Source organism: Setaria viridis, chromosome 5 (genome assembly GCF_005286985.2).
Source record: "Setaria viridis chromosome 5, Setaria_viridis_v4.0, whole genome shotgun sequence".
Lineage (NCBI taxonomy): Eukaryota > Viridiplantae > Streptophyta > Magnoliopsida > Poales > Poaceae > Setaria > Setaria viridis.
This window is the reverse complement of record NC_048267.2, coordinates 35,319,762-35,344,057: the sequence shown is the minus strand read 5'-3', so window position 1 is coordinate 35,344,057 and position 24,296 is coordinate 35,319,762. Positions and strand designations below refer to the sequence as shown.

The window sequence follows — 24,296 nt, the reverse complement described above, 5'->3', positions numbered from 1 at the left end:
TGTTGATCCTAGTCAGCAAATCAGGTTTCTAATTCTGCCGAATCATCAAAACCAATTTCAATTATAGGTTAAAGGTATGTTTTGATCTAGTTTAGCAAAATCAAGAGGTTAAGTAGATTTTTTATTCTTTAGGGGGTTATTTAGACTTAGCTCATACTTGAGGATAGTAAATTGGAATTTTTCCATGAATATATATGTTACTTTGAATTGAGCGTTTGAAGTGGTTAACTGGTTATGTGGTTCAGTGTTCCTGATTTGGAATATCGGTTCCCGACAGGTATTGACGTGTTCTCAATCGAACTGCTTCGTTTCCGACACACCCGATATCATTTCCTGACTGGGTTTCCTAATTTCCATACACAATCATACAAACCACGCTTCTCTTGGAAGAAATAAGAAATACAATTGTGGCTGTGTGCATGTTATTCAGGTGTTTCTAATGCGTGTGGTTGCTTGAAGATTCGATGGCCCATGGATGGACAAAAGTATGGACATCTACTCCTGGTCAAAGTGGAGTGCAGTGCTAAGTCATTAAACACGAACCAAATATATATACAGCAAGGGTTCATTTTCAAATTTTTGATATAAGTTATATGCTCTACAACATGTGTAGATCTTCTGAATATGTATACCACTTCTTCCCGTGTTTAATAATGTTTGTGCACAATGTGTATTTGTAGCCATACAGTAGATTACGCCCAGACCACCCAAGCTCAAGTCCTCACTGAGGCGAATTTGGATGCCATTCAGACTCCCAGACTTGGTTAATCATTATTATCATGCCCTAAAAGAGAATACTGCTCTGGAATTCAGTTTTTGCTTAGACATGAGTTGCTTGTGACGTACAGCAACAACTTAAACAGCATTCAGCACAATGGAGAATGATATGAAATAAACATTACGTAAAACAATAATGGAATAACACATTAGGACCTCCATTTACAAACAGATGTGATTGTGATAGAAATCCTACCTCACAGTTCGAGACATTGAATGATTTTAGCAACGTAAGAGGCGGTAGGATTCCTCCATCTTGATATTTGAAACAGTATCCAGAAAAAGGTGCTTTCATAGCCTTAGGCTGAAAATCATTACAGAAATCCGAAGTCCATGCAAATTTACCAATAAATGCTTCTATTAGTAGTCAGCATCAATCAAATGGGGGCATATTAGCAGTATTTCATGGTTAAAGCTTGCACTGAGAAAAAAAATGTACATACCTCAAACAGTTGTGAATTCCTTGGGTTGCTGCAAAAGAAGCGCAGAATGCAATCAGCGACAAAAGAGTCCATTCGCTTCAGCCTACAGGTATACAAACAAAATGACAGATAAGAAGCTTCATAGAACGGCGCATTGTCACAGACACATACAACTTTTCATTTAGTAGATTGCAGAGTCTAAGAACTGTATTTAGGTGAGAAAAATGGACATTGGCCCCTCCAAAGAGTGGACTCTGCAATTTGATTATGCTGAACATTGTTACACATTTAAATACCATTCTAAATATCATCACTTTGATTATGTTGCCATATTTGGATGGCAAAATTGCGAAGACGACTCCTTCAAGTGGTAAATTTATAATTTTCTCATATTTATGCATAGTTTCTTTCCAGAAAAGGCCACTTTGCTAAAGAAACAGGAGAAAACAGCATTATGGTTTATGTCTCTTTGTCCTTTTCCATTGTAAAGTGCAGAGCATTGTGCTCCATTTTGAACTAAAAATATGTAAAAAATAAAGTATTGGTCTTTTTAGTATAGGTACCTTCAGAATAAAAAGCAGCCTATTAAAGCATGACAATCTGATGAGAAATTTAGAGCTCAAAACAGTAAAGCTCAAACATGCCTACAAGTTTCTTCAACAAAATAGACAGATGAAGCAGAATCTTCATTTTAACTTGTTTTTATCAGGAAAGGAGTATACAACCATATTTTATAATCCATTACAATGGTGTCAAAATAAACCACTATGAAAAGTGAAAACTTTGGAGTATCCCCACTGTTAACTACGTAAAAGAGGCCAGAGCCACTAACAAGGCAGAATGAATTTCATGTTCAGTGCTTTTGCTTGTTGGATTCTGATAACCGATTATACTAATAGCAAAGGTGCATGCTCATGTAGCTTGAAATATACAACTGCAACCTTTAAACCTTGAGAATCTATCCTGTGAAGTAGTCTATTTAAACTAAAATAACTTCAAGAGGAGCACATGAGGAACTTTCCAGCCTTTTTGTCACTGTTGACTTTTTTAGCCAAAAGTGAATCCTTATTGTAGAATGTTACATAAAGAAGAAGTAAACTCTTCAGATAATAGCCTAGAGTTTGACTGCCAATATATGGAAACGGCTATAGGGTATATATATGGAATTAACTAAGCAAAAGAATGGAGGTTTCTTAGAACATTAGGGGAGGAAACTACTGATAAATAAACTAAATATATACTTATTTTAAGTACTGCAATTTAATCCTCATTTTAACCTCATTGTCCCAACCATGTATGGTTGAAATTGAGTAAGAGAAGGGAGTCATTATGACAAGTAACAGAAGGCAATTTGTATTTAACACATTTCATAATAGCCGAACCATAATCTACTTTGTAGAGGGGCATTTAACATGCATGGATGCATCATTACCACCCAAGAATCTACAATGGCTATAACCTTAAATAGTTTTGAAACAACAATCACAACTTTGCATGAATAGAAATTAAAAAACATAAACCATAACTAGCTGAAAGTAAATTTTTCAGTGGGTTACTTTTAATTTGTATAATTCTAGCTGGGCTTGTCCTTCTACATTGTAAAACTGCATGCGGGAGCAAAACCTACATAAAGAACAGAATCATAACTTGCTATGAACCCTGAAAAAAAAATGGTTTAGCAATACTGCCAGTATTATATATAGTAAGGTAACAAAACGTAACTCCTACTAAATATCAAAGCTCTTAAGGTTAAGTCGTTGATGGATAGTTTAGGTCATGTTGATGACACAATGCAAAGTAACTGGATATGCAAAAGGATAGATAAAGCAGGAATGGCTGATGAAGTCTGCCTCTCTTGAAAAATAAAAATATCACGAAACAAGTATAGAAACTACAAAGTTCCTTGTATACTAACCAAATTGTACTTCTAAGGGCAAGATTATTGTGCGTGTGTAGACTAATTGCATGAGCACAATAATATGGGCATCTCTGTTTAAGGCCATCACTGAAAAAAAATATGGCAAAAAAAGGTAAAGAACCATATTCCACACTGCATACGCCTCTTTTCCTTTGCGGAAAAGGGGAATACGACAAATAAGCATTTCAGATTTACCAATTGTGACTTTGGCTCAAAATAGTGCCCTTGCAGCTATCATACGACTAAAAAATTGCTTGAATGCAATCTTATTATTCCAAGTGCTGAAGACTCTAGCATGCTCAAGTCAGTTTATCATAATGAGTTAATGATTTCTATTAGAAAATTGGAAACACTTGAGTTTGTGAAAACTCTAGCATGCTCCGTCAGTTTATCATAATGAGTTAATGGTGTCTATTAGAAAATTGGAAATACTTTACTTTCAAAAAGGTATATGCAAAGTATTTATACTTGAGTGACAAACTGACAATAGTGAACTTACAAACACACAGCATAACGAGAGAGAGTACATAAGCAGTTCACCAATCCTTTGCGATAAAAAAATATGGGTATGCATTATATTCCTTGGAGGGTGACAAGAAGGAATGATTGTTTAGAGTGTGCAGGTGCGGTGCATTTATAGATTTCAATCAGTAACAGGTGCACTTTGTGGAAAGGAAGGCTGGAACTTGGCTATTCTGGCCTTCTTGTGTTCCTTTGAATATAATTCCATTATGCTGGTATGTAAAAAGCATCAAGACTAAAGATAATATGGACCACATTAGAGGACAGTGTCAAGCATGAAGTCATATATCAGAAGCACAGAAACTTCATGAGCTTGAAAGGACACTTGCCTAAGATGCAAGCCTTTACGTCATGCCACTTGTCAGCACAACAATCTCACTTGCCAGAGCTATTCCAACATAGGAAGTTCGTTTAAATCCTCAGCGTGATACACTTGAGAGTTGGCATAAATAGCATAGGTAAATTGTACTCTCAAAAATAGTCACAGGAAACTAAAAAATTTCAACAATCTGAAGACAACAGAGACGACTTTCAGATAATGCATGACGGACCATTGCTAATATTGTAACATACACGGATGATACTCTGCTGCATAAAGTGAATATTGTTATGGCATGCTTTTTACATTCACTATTGATTGTAAGCTTCCTGTACATGAGTTGAAGAAGAACCAAACGTTTAGAGTATGGTCAGCCTACTGTGAGAAGGAGAGAAGTGTAGTGACTAGTGAGTGAGCAACACCACATCTCAATCCGAACCTAGTGTAAAACTCATATGCTTTCAACAAAAGCAGGGGCATTTTCCTTTTTTTTTAAAAAGTACTAGTATTGAATTGCTTATGATTTGTCCCCAAAAACTGTAAGGTTTGCTAACATAGCAGCAGCACGACAAGAGCATGAAGTACAACTAATCAGTATCCAGCAGCGAGAGGAACTGTGGTGAACAGTAAGTAGGCTTGTGAGAGGCAGGACTCCCTTAGTTATGTAGAAATAGGAACTCATCATGTATGACGCATGCATATCCTTGAGGAATTACAGCACCACAAGTCCATCCAAAACGATAGGGAGATGCAATTTTGAATATAATCCCCATTACCACACCATGCATGCACCAAGTTCCACCTTCTGGAAGCGAATCCACCTCAACCACCATAAATCACTCTTGACGTTTCAACTTGGACCAGCTTCCAGCGTAAGAACCTCCCCGCACTATAATCTACCCCAATCCAATCCGGCCGCGCCTGCGGACCACTTCACGACATAAATGTTCCCACGACCCCAGCAACCCGCTCGAGATTCCAAAGGAATCGTACGCAAAATCACCCGTGGCGACAACTAGCAACAGAAAAACTTGCAGGTTTCGGTGCCTCACCTCTCCTCGCAAGGATTGGAGAATTTCCCGGAACCCTAGCCTCGGGAACCCGATCGGGATCGCGCGCAACCGGGCACCGCGGATGCCGGGATCCCGGGGCCTCCGAGCGCGCGAGGCCTCCATCGGGCTCGAGCGCCATTACGATCGGACCCCGAAACTCGCTGCTGCCGGAGAATTTTGGGGACGATGAACCGAGACAAGTCACGACACTGACCAGGCGGAGGAACCGCGAATTTGTTAGGCTCCTCGCCGCCTCCCGCCCAAAATCCTGAGAGTCCGGCGGGGAGATTGGGCCGACGGCCGTCTGAATGGGCTCTCGAGTTCTGAATAGGGAGGACTATATTTATAGATAGGAACCGGCCCATGGGCTGCCAGTGCATTTATACGAATTTTCAACGGGATAAAATTCCATCAAAACGATTTTCCGCATAGTCTCTGTTATATAAAGCGATTTATACAACATTGAACAAGCTAGATAGCAAACACATACCACAGAATTTGAATTGTAGCTTTGACAAGCGTTTGAGCTAAAAAGAAAAAACTGACAGCAAGGCCAATAGGACATTTCGATTTGCTGAAAACATGATTTCCAATTTTCCATGACGTCGGTAATCCAGGGATTTGGGGAAATATATAGCTGGACACAGGAGCCGTCCAAATGCACCGTGCAGCCGCCTTCAGCGCAGTCTTTCGAAAAAAAATGCAGCGCAGTGACATAGCAAAGTACCAAACCGAATGCGCTCTCCATGTAGGAGTACTCCATAGGCCTCATGTTGGTACGGCGATAGTGGAAAATTGGCAGATCAAAAGCACCTGGGCAGTTGGGCCTGCAAAAGACGTGACAACCCGGCCGGACAAAACACGGAGAGAACTGGCCTTTTCACCGTTGTTGTTTGTTGTAAACTCGGATTGGAGCAACTCCAAGATTTTTCTAAAAGTTCTTCTCCAAAATTACATATTGGAAGTTCTTTCAAAAAAAATTCTAAAAAACATATCAACCCATAGCATATCGCAAATAATTAACCCTCAATATTTCAAAACAGGCCACATCATCGTAATTGGGCCCAGCCTGGCACCTCCCTGCTCTCTCCCCCATCTCATTATTTCTTCTTCTTCCTCCAACCCCCTCCCGTCCGGTCTTGCGCGCCGCCGACGCCACACGACCCACCTCCCCTACCTCCTCAGACGCGCGCGGCGCAGGTGTGAGATGGTGGTCGGCGGTGCGGGGTGTCATGGGACAAGGCTGGAGGTGCGTTAGCCTAGGGCTGCGAGGGACGGGGGCCAGCGATGCGGCAAGCGGCAGCGGTGCGGGACGAGGGCTGACGGCAGCATGGGAGACGCACACGCTTCCCTACTCGGCTTCCCACTCGACTCCAGGCGCGGCAGCTTCAGGTAGGAGGGAGGGAGTGGGGGGCAGGGGAGGCGGCACAATGGCCGAGAGGAGGCCACGGGGCCACGGCAAAGCATGGGCCCGACGGAACCAGCGCGTCGGCCGGGTGCAAGCCACGCGCGAGGCCGGGAGGAGGCGGGGGTGTGGGGCCATGCGGTGGCAGCGGGGTGCGGGCCAGACAGAGGCGCCGCGCTGGCTGGGCACAGTGCCGGGCGGTGCTGGTCGGGAGGAGGAGGCGACGGCGGAGCGATCCATGCGAGGTTGAGAGGACGCGGGCACGCGGGGCCATGTGGTGTTGGCAGCGTGCAAGACCGAACTGGAGGGAACGGGAGGGGGCCGTGGCCGTGAGCTGTTGGAAATTCCAAGATTGTGGAAGGACCGGCCCTCCGTATACATGCGGGGCAACGACGGGGAATTTTTTTTATTTTTTCCTAAATAAAATTTTGAGACAATTTTAAGTGAGCTTTTTGAGTTACTCCTGTCCTCGCAACAACAACGACGCACCGGAGACCGGACGGAGGTAGGAAAGTTCAATCTGCCGGGCCGCGCTGCATTTTTGTTCAGATTAGATCCGGCAACGGTCCAACGACGAATAAAACGGCCCATCAACCATCCTGCACGCACCAATGCTCAGGCGGCAGCAGCCAGCAGGCCGCAGGAGCCATCAATCAATCACGTGCAAAGAGCAGCCCCTAGGCGACGCAGGATGCGTCAACATTTTTTAAATCTCGATTCAACAATTTGGATAAAACATATCAACATTTTATACGAAAATACGTCAACATTTTTTAAATATTAATTCAACAATTTGGATAAAGTGAGGGATGAAGTAGTTATTAAAAAATTGATGAAGTAGTATTAGAAATGTTAAAATATTAAATAAAAATTGTTAAACAATACATAGAAAGTAGTTATTAAAAAAATGTTGAAATAGTACATTGAAAATTGTTGAAAATAAAAAATAAAAAATTGAAACAATACATAAAAATGTTGAAATAGTTAATAAAAAATTTGAAGTAGTACATTAAAAATATTAAAATATCAGGAAATTGAAATAATATATTAGAGCTCATTGTGTTGTTTAGTCCCTACGAATAGTATGATTGAAATGGATTTCAAATTGGAATCATGATTTAAGAGAAAAAATTATTTGAAATTTGAAACTCGTTTAACATCCCATCTGCTAGGACCCTTCTTCTATGGCGACACGTGTCTCGAACTTGCTCCACCAGCGGTGTTCACCTGCTCCACATGCTGCTCCTCCGGTTTAGATCAATCTCACACGTTCATCTCACACGTTCATCCAGATTTCAATCTCAAACAATGAAAGATAGATTGGTTTAAATTTATCGAAAAATATATAGGAATTCCGAACTGCAGCTAGAGTCAAGCATGCTATTCTGTTGTCACAGACCGTGACATCCTATGGCTATTCTACTGTCGTAGGCATATGGTCCAATACTCATGGCAACAGTAATTCCTTTTTATAATTTATAGGTGTACCTGCACAATGTCGTAGCATGATTAGAGAAAATAGATAAAGCGAAGGATAAAATTAGAAGAAACAATAGTTATGTTTGATTGCTCACATAACACCATCTTGCACCGGTGAACTCATATAATCTCAGTGTTTGGTTGCTTGCATGAGTACATATCTGGACATGTGGATACCCTTAGTTGACCATATATACAGGAGCGGATCTAACGGTGGAGGCGGGCAGAGCTCAAGCCTCCCTACCACCTCTCGGACAGTGGAGCTTACCCTTTAACTCCTCCATAATTTTTTAGAAAGAAGAAGAGATAGCTCCTCCATAATTTTTGAGAAAGAAAAGGAGAATGGAAGGAAGAAAAAAAGAAGAAGAAGAAGAAGGAGATCCTGATAAGTTTATAGGCTGCATCCGCTATGCAAGCTCAAGGATACATTGCATCTTCTTCGGATCCACGATTACTCTGACATTCAGGATCGCTTGCATACGCGTACAACAAACCAAACATCTACAACAAGACTCTATTCGTTTCGCTTAGCTCATCTTCTCTCATTCACAATGTAGGATACAGTTCTGTGAAACCCGTTAGAGCAACCGAACAAACCCTAAGATTCCATTGTCGTGCTATATACTCAAAACATCTGACATGTCACCTACCGTGCCAAGATGTGGAGCACGGCCTAAAGTCTTTTTGTGCCGCATCTTGGACATGTCAAAAAAGCCGAGCAGCGGACAGAAAAATGACAGGGCCAACTCTAAACCAAACTAGACAGGACCGAGGGGAAAGATAACAGCAGTAGAAACTCCGCCTCCAGTCCCATTGACGGACTGATGGATCAACGTACATGGTACGGGCTCCACCCCCTACAGTCACGGTACGTAACATAGGACTGCAGTGACACATAGAAGCAGCATGTACGATTTCCAAGCCCTGTATGGTACAGGACACCGACCGCAGAGAGTACATGCCTGCCGAGTAATGGCAGTATACGGTCGAGAGAAACGAGTAACGACGAAGCTGATGTATAAGCACGGAGGTTGCCCAACGTATAGGAGTACTAGTGTACTACAATATACAGTGTACTGTACAGACAGACGGGACCGGTCATTCACTCACCCTTTACACTCGCAGTCGTACAGCGGCTAGGCGGAGGGGCCCTATGCTACTCGTAGCGGATAAATCAGTGTCGTGTCCCTTAAAAACTGGTCGCGGTGGTGCGTGCGTACGTGTACTGTATGTGGTGCTCCTGTCTGCGGCGGTACACTGCAGCATCCTCTCTTTTCACCGAAGGTGGCGCGGTACATCGCCAGCTCTTTTCCAGTGCAGTACATGTAGATGCACATTCTGATGAGATTCCAAGTTAAAAATCACAAGAGTTCAGTTTCATTCCATGCTTTAGCTATTATCTTATTCGTAGTCAATGAGAATACTGATCGGATATAAAGATTAAGTGTTGCAGTGTTATCACATCTCCTCTTCTTCCTCCCCTCCAAAAGTCCACCATGGAGGCATGGACTTCAGGCTTTGTTTGAACTTCAGCGTGTTGCATCGCACACACGTAACGTTTAAAAGGGCTATGCTGATACCCAGACTATGACCGTTAGCAGCTTAATGATCAGTTCAAAGTTCAAACCTCGCTTCTCTCACTGGATCTCCTCTTTCGCACGCATGGCTTAGCTTGGGCACAAGATTTCCCGTACGATCTTATTCCGAAAAAACAAGAAACGTGCGCACCATTCGACGAACCTTCCTCGCTGCATAATCATAGATCTTCTGGCACCTATTTATCTCCCTCGATACCAATGGACGATGCATCGATCTTATTAGAATAGCCACGATGAGGCGGCGGTCATCTGTGCTGCTGAATCATCACGAACAGCGGGGCACTGGTAACGCAACAACACCTGCAGTTGCAGAGGCGACGAAAGAGGACGGAGGCGGTGGTTCGGCACGATAAGTGCGTGTCACGACGACGTACGTGGGTACGTAGCACACAACTCATGCTCATGATCTATCCATCGATCCCCCAACATGGAAAAGACAAAACACAACTACACACTCGTTCGTACAGCTAGGCCAAATTTAAACACGCGTAGCTAGCTTAGCTTAGCTTACCTAATCCGTAGATTCTCTCTACTCTATAGCACGCTACTACTAGCCAGCTGCCGTGTTTTTCCCTTGTTTCCAAGTTTTTTTAGGAGGGAGGTACCGTGGTTTCCTCTTGCCAGTACGACGTCGAGAGGGGGAGATGGAGGAGCCCCGTGCCCCATCCTGCGCGTCGATCGCCACGTGTTGGACGCTGAAGTGGAGCGAGCTTCGTGCCCGGTTTCGTCGCGGGGCCACGGGCGGCAGATCGAGGGGGGAAATTTCGCCCGGGGCCGCCGCCGAGCCAGCTCTGCCTCTGCTCGATCGCGATCGCCCTGCCCTTCCGTGGAGGAATCTTTGTTGGGGGCCGGGCGTTCTTGTTGGCGCTTGCATCCGCACGCCCACAAATTCCGAGGCAGTTTTTTAGTGTGTTTTAGGGAGGTCTAAAAGTGTTTAGGGCTGTTCCCACCGCCGTAGACACGCGTGCTACTACTACTATAATCCTACTACTTGTTAGACGCAACAAGGCGAAGCAGCCGTTCCAGACTGTCGATGCCTCGATGCTTCATCAATCTCGTAGTTGCGCACTCGTCGTGCAACGAGATATCGCAGCGCATGGGCACTGTAGCGCGCGCCGTAGTACTGGCAACTAGCTTCCCTGTGCCCGAAGACGAGCGAGCATGCAGGCGCGGCGAGTTGGTGCGCCTTTTGGAGGCTTTCGGCGCTCTCCACGGCCGGAACCGAGCGTGGACAGGACGTGACTGCGGCGTCGGGATACCCGGGGCGCGGCGGGGGCCAAAAACATCCCGTCCGACAGGTCGCCAAAAAGGGCACGGGCGGCAGGGCCATGCTTCGAAACGTCAGTCATGCCCTCCGGCCTTTTTCCGCACGAACGGACACACACGGAAAACCGAACGCAGAGCGCCGTCACGTTGCGTGCACTGTTCTCGTAAATCTCAGGTGCTCACGCCGTCATACGCTGTGGTCGGCGAATCGCCAGGCCGTAGACGCCGCACGACTACAGGAGACACAGTTAACCGCTGCCCTGATCCCCGTATCTGATAGACCCTGTAGCGCGACGTCGCGACATCGAATGCATGCATGGGACAACGACGAAGCCTACGTGGCTAGACGCGGGGAGGGAGGGAGAGGGCGCTGATTAGCACGCGCCGCGGCGACAAGACGCGACGGGGTTTGGCAACATTCTGGGGTGCGTCACGTCTCGGTCGATCACTCGATCGATCGATCGGCAGCGCCCGGACGGGACGGGGCCTGGGCGCCTGTGTCCTGGCCTCTCTGCTCGCTCCACGCCGTGTGGCGCCGTGCGGTCGCGTTGCGCGAGAATCGCGAGCGCACTGGCGGATCGATCCATCCATCAACGGATCAAGTGGGCAGCAGCGGCACCAGGCAGGCACGGGCGCGGACAAGCGCATGGAACCCATCCAATCTACTGCTCGGCGTCCGTCGTCGTGTCCCCGGCTGCCAGCGGCTTCGAGATTCAGAGCTGAGTGACGGCGTACGTTCGCGCGCGCGCGCAACCGGGCGAGGAAGCCGATGCCCCCACGGATCACAGCGCTCGCCGCGGCTGCCCGACCTAGTCAATCGGGCACGGCCTGCAGCCGATGGCGACGGACAAGAATCCCAATCGCGTCGAGGCGGTGTCGCCGCGGCCGGCCGGCTGCTTGGTTGGTGCGATGCGGTTCGCCAACCATTGAACCATCGCGCACAGATGGGATGGTGTGGTGGTCACCAACCGGGCCAACCGTCGCGCGCGCACATGGCTGCTCCGACTCCGAGCAGGGTCCTTTGCCGAGACGACGTCCCCGGAGCAGTAGCTAGCAACGTTCCCAGAGCAAGCACGCACGACGGCCGGGAAGAGACCTCCAGGCACTATCATATTTCCGGTAATGCCTGCGGCATACGCCTACGCCTGGGAATCGAGATGATGAGGTTCCCAGCCAGTTTTGACACTTTTGGTTGTTTTGTTTGCCGGCTACTCCTCCACGTTTTTTCTATTCCCGCGTTGAAGCAGGGTCAGACGGAGCGCAGAGTATGTTCTTCGTCAAGAAATGAATTTAGTACGCTTCGTCGCCAATGATGCCACATGCACTTGGGATTATGAATCCGTTTTCAATCATTTGCGTTTCGTCGCGGAGGATATTTGTTTATTCGGGACTTGGGGAAGGCGGGCGGCGATGGAATAGAAAATCGAGTCAAATGCCCGGAGGATTTCTGGACCGTGTTTTTCAGGAAATGGTTCTTTTTGTCAGAGTCGACGGCTACGATGAGATGGTACAGACTGCAGAGTACAGATCATCGCTAATCCAAAACTAGTATATCTAAAAAGGTGTCATCAAAACAAATCCATGTTTTTTTTTGGAACCACAAATCCATTTTTCTCAAAATGTGATGAACATTCACGAAATGCTCTAAGCTACAAAGTCCATTATCCACAAAATGGAGAAGTATTTACATGCTACGCGCTCAACAAAGCCCAAAGCTCACACAAACATTAAGGAGACTAAGAAAGATTTACCATCAAAGACAGAGACTGCAGAACAGAGTCGAATTAAGCAGTGGTTAGCAGGCCAAGGACGACAGAGCCAAATGCACGTACGCGCGGAACAGAGCACACGCACAATTCTAGTGCCATTACTTCGGTTTGACAAAGGTTAATAATCCTATCAACATCACATCGGCGCGCCGGCCGATCGTCGCGGACACGACAAGAGCTCATGGGCAGAACGTCTCCCGCACGTCGGCGAACGCCGCGAGGATCGCCGGGTAGTGGCGCGGGGAGTTGAGCACGAGGTACGTCTCCAGCAGCCGCTCCGCGCTGTGCTCCCCCTCGCCGGCGTCGCCGACGTCCCCGCCCGCCGGCCACTCGGCGATCATCTCCTGCATCGACTTGCGGAAGTCCTCGTACGGGTCGGCCGACCGCTTCACCACCGCGAACCCGCCGTCCGTGGCCGCGGACGCCGTCGAGCCCCGCGGCAGCTCGAAGCTGTACCGGCAGCTCTGGGACGCGCCGCGCCGCGCGCGGGCCGGCGGCGCGCGGCACGGGCCCGAGACGGAGGCGCGCGCCATGGTGTTCTTGCGCGGGCAGTTGTAGAAGTCGGACGAGTCGGAGGAGAAGCTCCGCGACGAGAAGAGGTTCCTCGAGTCCTCGTCGTACTCGTCGTCGGAGGACGAGCTGCTGACGAGCAGCCTGCGGGACGAGTGCGTCGACAGCCGGCGCGACGAGCCGTTGGCCCGCTCCTTCCACCGCGCCACGGGCGGGAGCGGCGGCAGGTGCGCGACGAACGGCGAGGACGGCGGGCACTTGCGGCCCTCCCAGTCGCCGGCCCCGACCCGCCGCTCCGCCTTCCTGTCCGCGGCGTCGAGCGGCGGGAGTGGGAGGAGGGACGGGTCGGCCGCGTCGACGGAGCGGCGGCCCGCGCAGTCGATGGTGATGTGGACCAGCGGCGCGGCGCGCGGCGCTGAGAGGGACAGCCTGCGCTCGACGATCCCACCCCCGGGCTTCTTGCCGCCGCCGCCGATGCCGAGGCGGGAGTAGGACGGGAATGCCAGCGGTGGCGGCTTCGCCTCGTCCTCGTTCTCGTTCTCGCGGCGCTTCCTGCCGCCCCCGGCGCGGCGGGAGAACACCGAGAGGATCGCCGCGAGGCGGTGCTTGAGCTTCTTGCGCCCGGTGCCGGCGCCCGCGCCGGAGCCCTCCATCGCCTCGCGGAGGTGCATGTGCTCTCTGCTCGGCCGCTCACGCGCGTGCGCTCTCGCTTTCGTCTATCGCGCTCGCGGCGTGGGTGTGGACTGTGGAGAGAGGGCGAGGCGCGCGCGCGGGAGTTGCTGTTGGTCTATCGCCTTCGTGCCGGGCTAATGCGGCCTCGCGCGCGGCGGCTTTAACCGCCCGCGCCGCGAGCTAGCAACAAAAAACTGCCAGGTCCGGCCGTCCGGCCGTCCCGGGTTGTGGTGGGGGCGGGTCGTGTGGTGTGGTGGTGGGGTTTGGGGCGTTGGGCTCGGGTCGTGGGCGCTCGCTGTGGCTGCCTCTCTGGCGCGCGCGAGAGAGATGGCCGATGGGGTCAGGGCCGATGGGGTGGGTCTCTACTCCACGCGAGATGGCCGATGGGGACAGGCATCGGCACGTAATGACGTAACGAGGTAGTGGGGAGATGGCCCGAGACGGGGGCCGTACGGCTACGACGTCGTCCACGGGCGGCGCCGGATGCCGTGCTCGCTGTATCCCGGATGCGTTTACTCGGCTTTGCTGGGCCTGGATTTAGCTTACGAACAAGGAATACGTACAAAATTGGTTCATGCGACGCTAATGTCGCCTTGTTACTTGTGCTGCGTCGCATGGTGTGTGCGCGTGTGGTGGCTCTCGCTCACTTCGCTCGTGAGCGCCGAGCTGCGTGCACGTGGAACGCTCGTGATCCAGTAGAAAGTAAGGGCTCCTTTGTGAAAGAGCTACGTACATACAGCTCTGTGATCGTAGAGCTGGTGGTGCCAATTGCCAAACCAAACACGGTGCAAGGCAGGCAGGAGAGGAGAGTTGGGTCGCAGCAGCACAGTTTGGGGAAAGTAAAAGACAAGATCAGCTACATGCTTTCCGTGCGGCCAACTACCCTTTTTCTGCAAGGCTGCAACTGCCCCAGATTACTGTGCATGACCGCGTTGAAAGCCGGCGAGTACCGGGCATTGACTACGGCAACTCCACTCTCGCAGCCTCGCAACTGTACACCACTGCCCCCAGTACAACTGTCCAGTATACTGGCGCGTAGTAGCTTTAACGTACCACAATACTACGTAACTGAAGCGTTGAACAGAAACTGATCGCTTACGCACGGCGCGACCGGAGCATAAACAACGCCTCTGTTAGCAACTTAGCATGCTGTTCCTCCTCCATGGCTCCATGGCGTCAGTACGCGCTGATCGCATTGTTTACCGGCGAATGCGTGCTCCAGCTGTGGTTTGGGCAGCTGAGCTGTTCTCTTGGATTACACAAGCATCTATCGCGTAGACGGCGCACGGCTTTTGAAGACCTGGCCTGGCCCTAATGAGGACAAACAGGTGTTTTTTTAGAGGAAGACACGGGTGTCAGAGCTAACAACTATAGTAAAACAGAGGACAGATGGACTACTGAAGCCTATGATATCCTCATGAGTCTCAAAAAAATTACAGCGAAGCTGGCGTGTGATTATATATGGCCAGCATTCTGAATCAAGGCTTACCTGTACCGGGCCACCGGCTCTTTGCTCATTTCTGTTGAGATAAACAAGTCACGGTAGGATAGAATAATGGATCCCAATAATGTGGCGCTCTCGACACATTCTGTACACCACAAAGCCACATCGCTTAACGGGTCAAGGCCCTTGCATCTCCTGCCAATTGTACGCTGCAGGGTCCAAGGGAGCACACAAGTAACAAACAAAAGAGTGAGATTCCCGCTGATGATTAGCTGACACCAGGGTTTATTATTCCACATCATACAGAAGCCTATAACAGGAGAGAACAATGGGAAAACGTTGGGATTGTACGTGTACACAATAGAAAACCCAGGATCAGCCGATTTTAACGCCTTGTCTGTACTCCCAGAGTGTTGATTGGGTAATCATGTACAGGGGGGCATATTGGACAATCAACAGCTCAAAAGGTGGATTAGTTGGTGCGAAAGGCCTGATTGCATAGGTGCCGGCTGCCGATGCATCAATTGAACCACAGGGGCCTTGTATGCCATTTCGGTTGCTTCGGTTCGGTTTTCTTGTCATGGCATCTCAATGCTTGAGCCAATAATTCCTAAGCTGAGACATGTGCAGCAGTATCTCGTCACGGCCCTGGTTGGTCACGCTGCTTGTCATGATCCAGGGAGGTGCCGCCTCGAAGTATTCACGGATCAGACTCTGGAAAGTTTCCACGTTTTCTTCCGGTCTCCTCCCTCCATTTTTCTTCTTCTTGCGTTTGTCACATTTTGTGAACACCAGTGTCATGGGGACCTGAACAGATTGGGCATAACATCATTAAAACTGAACAGGTGCCAGATTTATTGCTCAACAACCTCCAAATTCCTCACATGGAAAAACAGTAATGCTTGTTTGATGCAGAAGTGATCGCGCATTGCTAGCTCGAAAACACATCAATAAACAAATTCGGACATCTTCGATCATATTCAGATGTGAATGCATCAAAGGGAAAGAATACGCTGAACAATACTGCAATCTTGGATCTTGCCTGCTATTACCTGTACACAAGTCCATTCCATTACTGAATGTCAGAAAAGGTATAAGTTAGTTGGTGTACCCGGGACCAAGGTTCATACCAACATTCGTCGTCGTCCAAAGAGGATAATTTTGCACTAAATTGCAGAAAAACGGAACTGAGAGTAGGCCAAATAATGGTTCGTGGATAAGTGGAATGGAAGGCAGCAAGGACAGAAGAGCTTAAAGAGGTGGGACTGTTGATTGATATTGACTGGGTAGGACATGCGGTCCAGGGTTTGAGTTCAGGCTTGGTTGGTGGCTCAGTGTGGGCACGGCAGCACTGCAGTGTTACACAAAGAATGAACTAGATCTATGTCCAGGACAGGAAAAGAAAAAAAACGAATGAATCAATACTTTTTCAGACCTTTTTAGTACAGTGTACTAACCTATACGCAGGACTTGTTGCCAGAACCTTTTTACTTTGTGTAGCCTTAGAAATTTCAAGAATGAGCTAGGGGAACTGGAGTTAAGCTGCACTCTGCAGACTTGGTTGGGTCTTGAAACGGGTAGCACTAAATACAAACAGCAGGTTACATCATAAGCCCAGTGGCAAAGTGCAGAAACAAAGGAAGCCCGTTGCAGTTATGCCCTAAATTACTGAATGATTTCATGATAACAAAAATCCTTAGGACTTGCTAGGCTAAGAACTTGTGTGACCTAATAAATCAGTAACAAATCTTTTTTTGCTTGGTGCCAGAACAGAACCATGCCTTCCGAGTTCTGACTGAAATCTCAAGAAAAAGATAGATTGTTGCTGTATAAAGTCTAATACAGTGTTGTAGTTTGTTCTATTGGAACACAAAGAAGATTCAAGTGGACAGGTAGTCAGGTACGCATCTTCAATTGTGATGGGCAAATAAATCACTAAATCAAAGTTAACTTTGAGTAACAAGAACAAGACAAACAGATAGCATCCATACACATTGCAAGCATAAAGCTAAAAAGATTGTCACCAAATCTGGTTCAGCTAGAATCATGCATGCACTTTCAACTTGACAAACTGCAGCAGCCTTATTTTCTATTGCTGAGATTAACTAGATTATCTTGTAACAATATCAAAGAGCCCTACCAATGCATATGGATAAGAATGATGGTATAATTACTTCATAATTGTGGTTCAGTTGTTTGAGAAGTATGCTTACCTTCTTTTGACCAAGCCAACTAGCATAGTCAAGATCAATCTTCTTGGCAGGTATACTTGCATCTATAAGAAGAAAAACAGATACCAAATTCTCCCTACTGAGAAAGTAATTTCTAGTAAATTCATCCCAATTTGTACGAGCTTCCTGTGGCGCAGAAGCATATCTGTTCAATACAAGCTCTTGTTAACGTGAGAAGATGGAGAATATTTCACCTAAAATATATGCTCTAACCCATGAGATGCATAGTTGTTTTCCATAGTCGTAAATTCATATCTAACTGTTATACATGTAGTAAAAGATGGTTATTTTGATTTAACTTGCACAAATCTAGCAGCACATAGTGGCGTAGTGTTTTTCACATTCAGATCAAAGCAAAGTAAAAATATTAGAGGCACACATTTTCAGTTAATACCATGAGTCTGTAAAACAACTTCTAAACTTGCTAATGGCAATTAGATAATGTAGTGTTTTCACATGTAGATTGAAGTATCAAACCATATCAATTTCATGCAAATACTAGCACTGCTTCCAGGGGCGAAGCCAGGTCAGGTGCTGCCAGGCTGCAGCACCCCCCTGGCCTGTGTACCTCAAGCAAACCCTTCTGTGTATTATGTCTAAAAACAGCTAGGCAGCCAAACTTAAGCACATAAGCACTCACCATGCCATTAAACCAACTTAACTTTCAAGCCCTGAACTTTATGCATAAACTCAGGCACAAAGTACACTCCTTGGCTCTGCCCCTGGATGCTTCATAGGCTTATCCAATAAGAAACTCTATCCTACTAGATTCTTGGATGGACTACTCTGTTACCAGGTCCATTCCAGTAACATTTGCAGTAGCAAGGCATGGAATAGTAACTTGTGGATTAAACATGTAACACTATGTGCTACCTAATCCGTTCCTATGTAAATACATTCACCTACATGATTACGGAAAAAATATTTGGAAATCTACTAGTAAAACTGAAAGTGTGCCAGTCAGTAGCTTACCCATAACCAGGCAAGTCAACGAGATACCAGCTGTCATTTACTTTGAAATGATTGATACATTGGGTCTTCCCTGCAATTATAAAAAAACAACAAAATTAATCAAGCTTCTTTGTACAGTTACTGATGTTAACTTTCTTAAAGTCCTGCTGTACAGCTGCAGAATGTCTCCAAAGTGTAAAACTAAAGGTGCACAAATGCTCAACCAGAAGATTAGGTCGTGAATTTGCAGAGATACTTTTTAGAGATAAAATTGGTGCCAGATAGCACAATTTCATGGATTCTAGAGATAATTATTATCCCTAATGAGACAGTTTTATACTCTCACATTGGAAGATAGCTCTTAGAAGTTAGAAGTAAGAAGTTAGGGAAAAAGGAGTCTCAGGTTCTAGCTTAAATATAATAATAACTCGTAAGAGTTAAATGAGTGGACACATTGGTTGGCCAAACCTTCCAAAAGATCAACATTAGCTTGAAAGAAGCAAATCGTATTAAGATAAAGACATAACAACACATATGCCCAATTGACCATATTAAACCAAAGGGGGCTCAACAGGACAATCATAACTCATAACCAGTTATACCTGCTAACAATAATCGGAAGAAAAAATGAAAAAAAACCCTGCTGTTTACATATAACTACAAAAATCCTGCAATAATTAAATCGCAGGGACAAAGGGTTATCTCAATTCCACAAAAAAAAAACAATTCGCTCTAACACAACTGCGCCAATTCACAGATTCTCCCGACCTTTTATCAACTCTGACAGTAGCTACAAGGCTACAACTAGCAAAACCAAAGCACTATCAGCTTCAGATTCACCTCCTCACCAATTAGGACCTATGTTAACTACTGGAGTAATTTCTAAATCCTAAGCTCGATAACGCTACAGGCAGAACCGAACAAGGCAATAACCCTGGCAAAGCAAAACCTACCAGGCTTCTTGGAGGTGAGCGCGAGGCGCTTGCGGCGGACGAGCGAGTTGAGCAGCGACGATTTGCCAACGTTGGACCGCCCAACGAGCGCAAACTCCGGAAGCCCGTCCCGGGGACAGTCATCGGGACGCACGCTGCTCTTCACGAAATCCGCGTTGACAACCTGCGCATCGCCGCGCGCGTACGGGCCTAGCACGATGTTGGAACCCTTGAGGACCCGCGCGCTCACGGCCTCCTGATCCCCGGCATCCACTGTCGCCCCGGGAGGCACGAAGAGGCGGTCGAGCGGGAGCTTGACCTGCACATCCCCGTGGGGCGTCCCCTCGTTGTCGGATTGGTCGACGATCTGGGGCACCGCGAGGTGGGAGAGCGCGCAGAAGCGGGGCGAGATGGAGAGGTGGCGCGGCAAACGCGAGGGACGGAGGAGGGTGGAGGTGGAGGTGTGGGTGGAAGGAAGGAGTACTAGGCGGGGGAGGAGGCGGTGGTGGAGGAGCATGGCCGCCGCCGCCGGCGGTCGGGGGTTTTTCGGGGCGGGGGAGAAGTGTGCAGCGGGCGGCGGGGTTTGGGGAGGAGAGTGGAGTGAATAGCTTGGGAAATGGATTGGGTGGGACCGGGAGGGAGACGGTTGGAAGCCGTCCGATCGGAAATCTGACGACAAATGTTTTGGTGGAAGACTATTTTTGTACATTGGCTATTTGTCTCCAATTCCTTTGTTACGTACGATAGATAAAAGTTCCTAGGTTTGTCACAACATTATTATAGATAAAAGTGCCTAGGAATATTTGTATCTAAAGCCAAATACATATTTGGAAAAAGAAACTTAACTGACAATTAATCAAATTATACACAGGATTAGTGTCCAAAATCTGCATTTCAAAGATCTTTCAATACAACATCTAGAAATTGGTGACCCAAGTATTCATTTAAATTTGTTTCCAAGTCAAAAACACGACTTCTAAAAGAAGTTCAGAGCATAGGAATCTCGAAGCATAGACCATACCTTTTTTATCGAATTTTTCCATGAAGTTTAGTCATGTGTGCTTCGAGAATCGACTTATGAAAAAAAAAATCAGTCTCCACGGGACAGGGTCAGTGAGGCTATTCGATTTTACCAAAACACGGTTTCAAGAGCTTACTGAAGAACCAGAACCCACAAGCACAACCACAAAATTACATACTCTCCTTTTGGGAGGAAAAGAATAATGGATGCCCATAGGCATAGTTTGACATAAAGATGGTACATAGGTTCTTGAAAGAAACACTTGGAACAAAGCACAACAACTTAAAAAAGTGCTTACAGAAAACTGAGTATAATTATGTTTCTCATGTTGAAATTGCCAAGATCTGGCCAAAACATTTATTTCTTGAAACAAAATGAGCATGATTCTTCAGGTTACAAGAACTTCCTCAACGGTCTTCCCGCATCCTCATCTTGCATGTGCTGCAATATAGAAAGTTTCAAAAGTAAAAAAGCAAGTAGAGCTTCATTTAATTTCAATTGGTCATCTCAACTGAAAACAGGCGAAATTGACTTAAAAAATATACTTCTGAAGTAGTCTTTGTTTACTAGCATAACCATGTTCTGAATATGAACATATTTGCAGATATGATATATTAGTGTTGTAATGGTGTAAAAAAAATGTAAATCCAAAAGCTTGCTTGCAAGTTCTAACATGCTATCAAGTTAAAAACAAATAAAAGATAATGAGCGTGTTCCTAAGAAAGAACTGAAGTGAACGTGAATGCACTGCTGTCCCTTAATAGATGACTCTGCTGTAGGTTGTTTTCAGTTTCTAATTCCATGATTTTTGGAGAAGCTTCATTTTGAAGTTAAACATGTAGTAAATTATAATGGAACAAAATAAAGTAAAACAGTACATTCCATATACAGAATAAGCTCTAAGATTATTTAGTAATTCTCAAGGGGTGTCAACAAGGATGTGGGGCTATATTCCATCACCACTCCTCATTAACTCAAATTGTGAAGCCTTGGCGAAAATTAAGTGTGAATTCCCTTATCCCCCTCCTAATCAAACTGCACATGGTTGTTTCATGAAGATACTGAAATGATGACACTCAGATGCATTTTGGAAAAATCATTCCAAACCCTGGCTGAAATGGAAACTGCTGAAACATAGTAAGGACAGAACTACATGCTTTAGAAAAACGATCCTCCGGTTAAAGTGGGAAAGGAAACTGACCTTATATGCTTATTCTAGCTGAGCTACCTAACAAGATAATTTACAGTAATGATGCTGAAACGTGAAACCAACAAGAAACATTTTCCTATTCTATGTATCCAAGTGGCCAATAGACTTCCACTTCCCTTTCGGATGAGGAATCGGCTAAGCCAGTGAACAATCATGTATACCATCCTAAGCAACGATTCACTATTTTTAAATGCAGCAATTCACAATTTCTTCGACAAAAATGTTATGGTTCTAACTTCTAAGAACCAGACAGTGCAATGCTATGATGTTTTCACCTTCTTAGTAACTGGATGGACTCAACTCTCAACCTGATGTAGAGGCCATTCTCATAGCACCAGAAAACCACTTTAGCAGTTCACTTTGGATGAAAGAAAAAAATGGGGGGAATTAATCATTCTCATTCCACCGCAACGAATGGGCGTTGCCTCCGGCACCAGCCCGATCTGAATCTAAGAGATACACCCTAACAGCAACAAGGAAGGGGATTCATGGTGGGGGAAGGGAGGCGTGCGTACGAATTCGCGAACGATGCCCTTGTAGACGAGGATGGGGACGGCGAGACCGAAGAGGCCGACGACGGCGAGGCTGCGGCGCGTCCAGCGGAAGTTGAACTCGAGGTTCTCGCGGCCGGCGTTCCACTCCTCGATCCACCGGTTCTTGTGCACCTCCATCCCGCCACCCATCTTCTCCTTGACTCCTCCCTAGCGCTGCTCGTCGGCGACCGGTGGAGAGACCTATGCGGCGTCGGCGAATTTGGTGGTGCGAGTGCGACCGTGCAAGGCCGTCTTTGTTCGGGTATTTACAGATAGACCCCGAGTGTTGTGTTATCTTTTACTTTCACTTAGTAGATCATTCTGGTGCTAAATGAGACCTTTCTTGCAATATTAGTGTTACTACAAGGACGAAAAATGGATTATGGAGCAGTAGTAGCGGGCTTGAGAAATTGCGAGCAGAACCTCGATAAATGTAGTAATCATACTGTACCTGTAGGGACTCATCCCATCCGTCTCCGGTCTCCTTTGTCTACAATTTCCAGCCCTGCCCACCCCTTCCTCTCTCCCCGTCGCGTCTTCTCAATTAGCAGAGACGGAGATGGCATCTGGGGCGGCGGAGAAGGGGAAGGCCCTGGCGGATGCGTCGGAGTCAGCGGCGGAGAGCGCGGCGCGGCGGGCGCGGGAGTGGACCACGTGGGCGATGAAGAAGGCCAAGGTGGTGGCCCACTACGGCTTCATCCCCTTCGTCATCCTCGTCGGCATGAACTCCGAGCCCAAGCCCCGCCTCACCCAGCTCCTCTCCCCAATCTAGGCCGGCCAGATTGATTCTCGTCCGGTGCTCCTCGGTCGCCCCGATCCGCACCGCACGGACGCGCGCGCGTTCGGTTGCTGTAATTTAGTCCTGCATCTCTTCTGGCTATACATATTTGTATTTTTACCATTTTCTACCCGTCTGATCTAGTTCGATCTCAATTTAGTTGTACCACTGAGTTCGTGATCAAAAGGTTTTGAGTCCAAATCTTGGAAATTGATCCATTTGGAGCTCTAAATATTAACATTGATCTTTTGTTTGCCTTCACACTTATATTTGCGATAATGCCAGAGCCTAGGCATTCGTTTCGGGGCGGACATATTATCTTACAGTTTGTCACCCATCTGATGATTTCGTAGTGACACTACAGATTCCTCAGTTTTCGCATTTCAGAGTTTAATTTGCTCGGACATGTAACATTATGTTTCTGGGTTGTAGCAAAATCCAATCACAAATCTTTGCTTCTCAATGGAGGTTGTCGGCCGCCCTCAGGACTTCAAGGATGGTTAAGAATTCAGCTTCGTTTGGACACATGAGAACCTTTTCCATTCCATGGGAGATCGAATTGATTCATGTGAAATTCCTAGTATATCTCGTCAATGTTTTATTATATGCTCCTCCAAAACTGGGTGATCTCCTCATGGTCCTATATGTTCTCAAATTGATTGGTTTTTCGCTTTGCGAAACTTTGTATTGCTAGCTGTTTAGGTGGATCAAACATGAAGGAGCGGTCTTTAGTGGCAAGAATGTTGGTTGACAGGTTGAGTAACATGGTTTCTGAATGAGGCTGGCCACTCAAATAGTGGTCATCAGACTTCGAGCTCTCATAACATTTTAGGTGAAAATGTTCTCAAGCAGAGAAACATGGACATTGAACAGAGATGGAGAAAAGAAATGCTACATACGTAAAGCGCACTGTACAGATCATGAAACGGTTTGAAGGGTTATAGTCCTCGTGCCTCCTTCACAATCCAAATCAATCCTATTTATTTTTAGCTTAAAATTATATATTATTATGGTTCGATCCTTTAAATTTGTTAGGCTAGATTTGAGGACCGTTTCCCAATCCTACCTCTGTCCCTCGAAGGATCATATACCTCGCCGCTCAAACGCGCGCAAGTCTCGAGCGCTTTACCAACAACCGAGAAAAGCAGCTCTCCTACAAACCGAAGTGTGCATCGTACCGACGGTAACGTGACGACTGACGACTTCAAGAACGCGCGGTGCTCACCGGACCGCGGCAGCCGTACGCCGACGTGCAACTCGAATCAGACGAGCTCGGTCAGCACTCATCGGTCACGAACAAAAGAACATCCCGTGGCGCGTCGTGCCAAGCCGGCGGTCGGCACATACGCACGCTGGTTAACCTATGCGCGCGTCGGCATCGTCCCAAATCCGGTGCCGAGCGCGCCCGCGCTGCCGTGCAGGTGCAGCGGCCGGTTGCTCGGCGCTTCCCGCGCCCGCATCGAACGAAGAACGGAAGAAGCCAGACC

General features: G+C 47.0%; 4 protein-coding genes across 4 annotated transcripts; 1 reads left to right on the top strand and 3 right to left on the bottom strand.

Annotated features, from left to right (window-relative positions):
• Positions 1–12,398: 12,398 nt before the first annotated feature.
• Positions 12,399–13,911, bottom strand: LOC117856713 (uncharacterized). Its single transcript, XM_034739086.2, has one exon. The coding sequence runs from the start codon at positions 13,706–13,708 to the stop codon at positions 12,707–12,709; it is 1,002 nt and encodes a 333-aa protein (XP_034594977.1). The 5' UTR covers positions 13,709–13,911; the 3' UTR covers positions 12,399–12,706.
• A 1,477-nt stretch (positions 13,912–15,388) lies between these two features.
• LOC117856712 (GTP-binding protein At2g22870) lies at positions 15,389–19,852 on the bottom strand. Its single transcript, XM_034739085.2, has 4 exons — positions 19,289–19,852; positions 18,357–18,426; positions 17,367–17,529; positions 15,389–15,960 (listed from the first exon to the last, which is right to left on the bottom strand). The coding sequence occupies exons 1-4, from the start codon at positions 19,782–19,784 to the stop codon at positions 15,742–15,744; spliced, it is 948 nt and encodes a 315-aa protein (XP_034594976.1). The 5' UTR covers positions 19,785–19,852; the 3' UTR covers positions 15,389–15,741.
• Positions 19,853–20,458: 606 nt separating this feature from the next.
• LOC140222735 (uncharacterized) lies at positions 20,459–22,308 on the bottom strand. Its single transcript, XM_072293687.1, has 2 exons — positions 22,014–22,308; positions 20,459–20,729 (listed from the first exon to the last, which is right to left on the bottom strand). The coding sequence occupies exons 1-2, from the start codon at positions 22,179–22,181 to the stop codon at positions 20,682–20,684; spliced, it is 216 nt and encodes a 71-aa protein (XP_072149788.1). The 5' UTR covers positions 22,182–22,308; the 3' UTR covers positions 20,459–20,681.
• A 175-nt stretch (positions 22,309–22,483) lies between these two features.
• Positions 22,484–23,070, top strand: LOC140222736 (mitochondrial import receptor subunit TOM7-1-like). Its single transcript, XM_072293688.1, has one exon. It carries the CDS (start codon positions 22,591–22,593, stop codon positions 22,801–22,803), a length of 213 nt encoding a protein of 70 aa, XP_072149789.1. The 5' UTR covers positions 22,484–22,590; the 3' UTR covers positions 22,804–23,070.
• Positions 23,071–24,296: the final 1,226 nt, after the last annotated feature.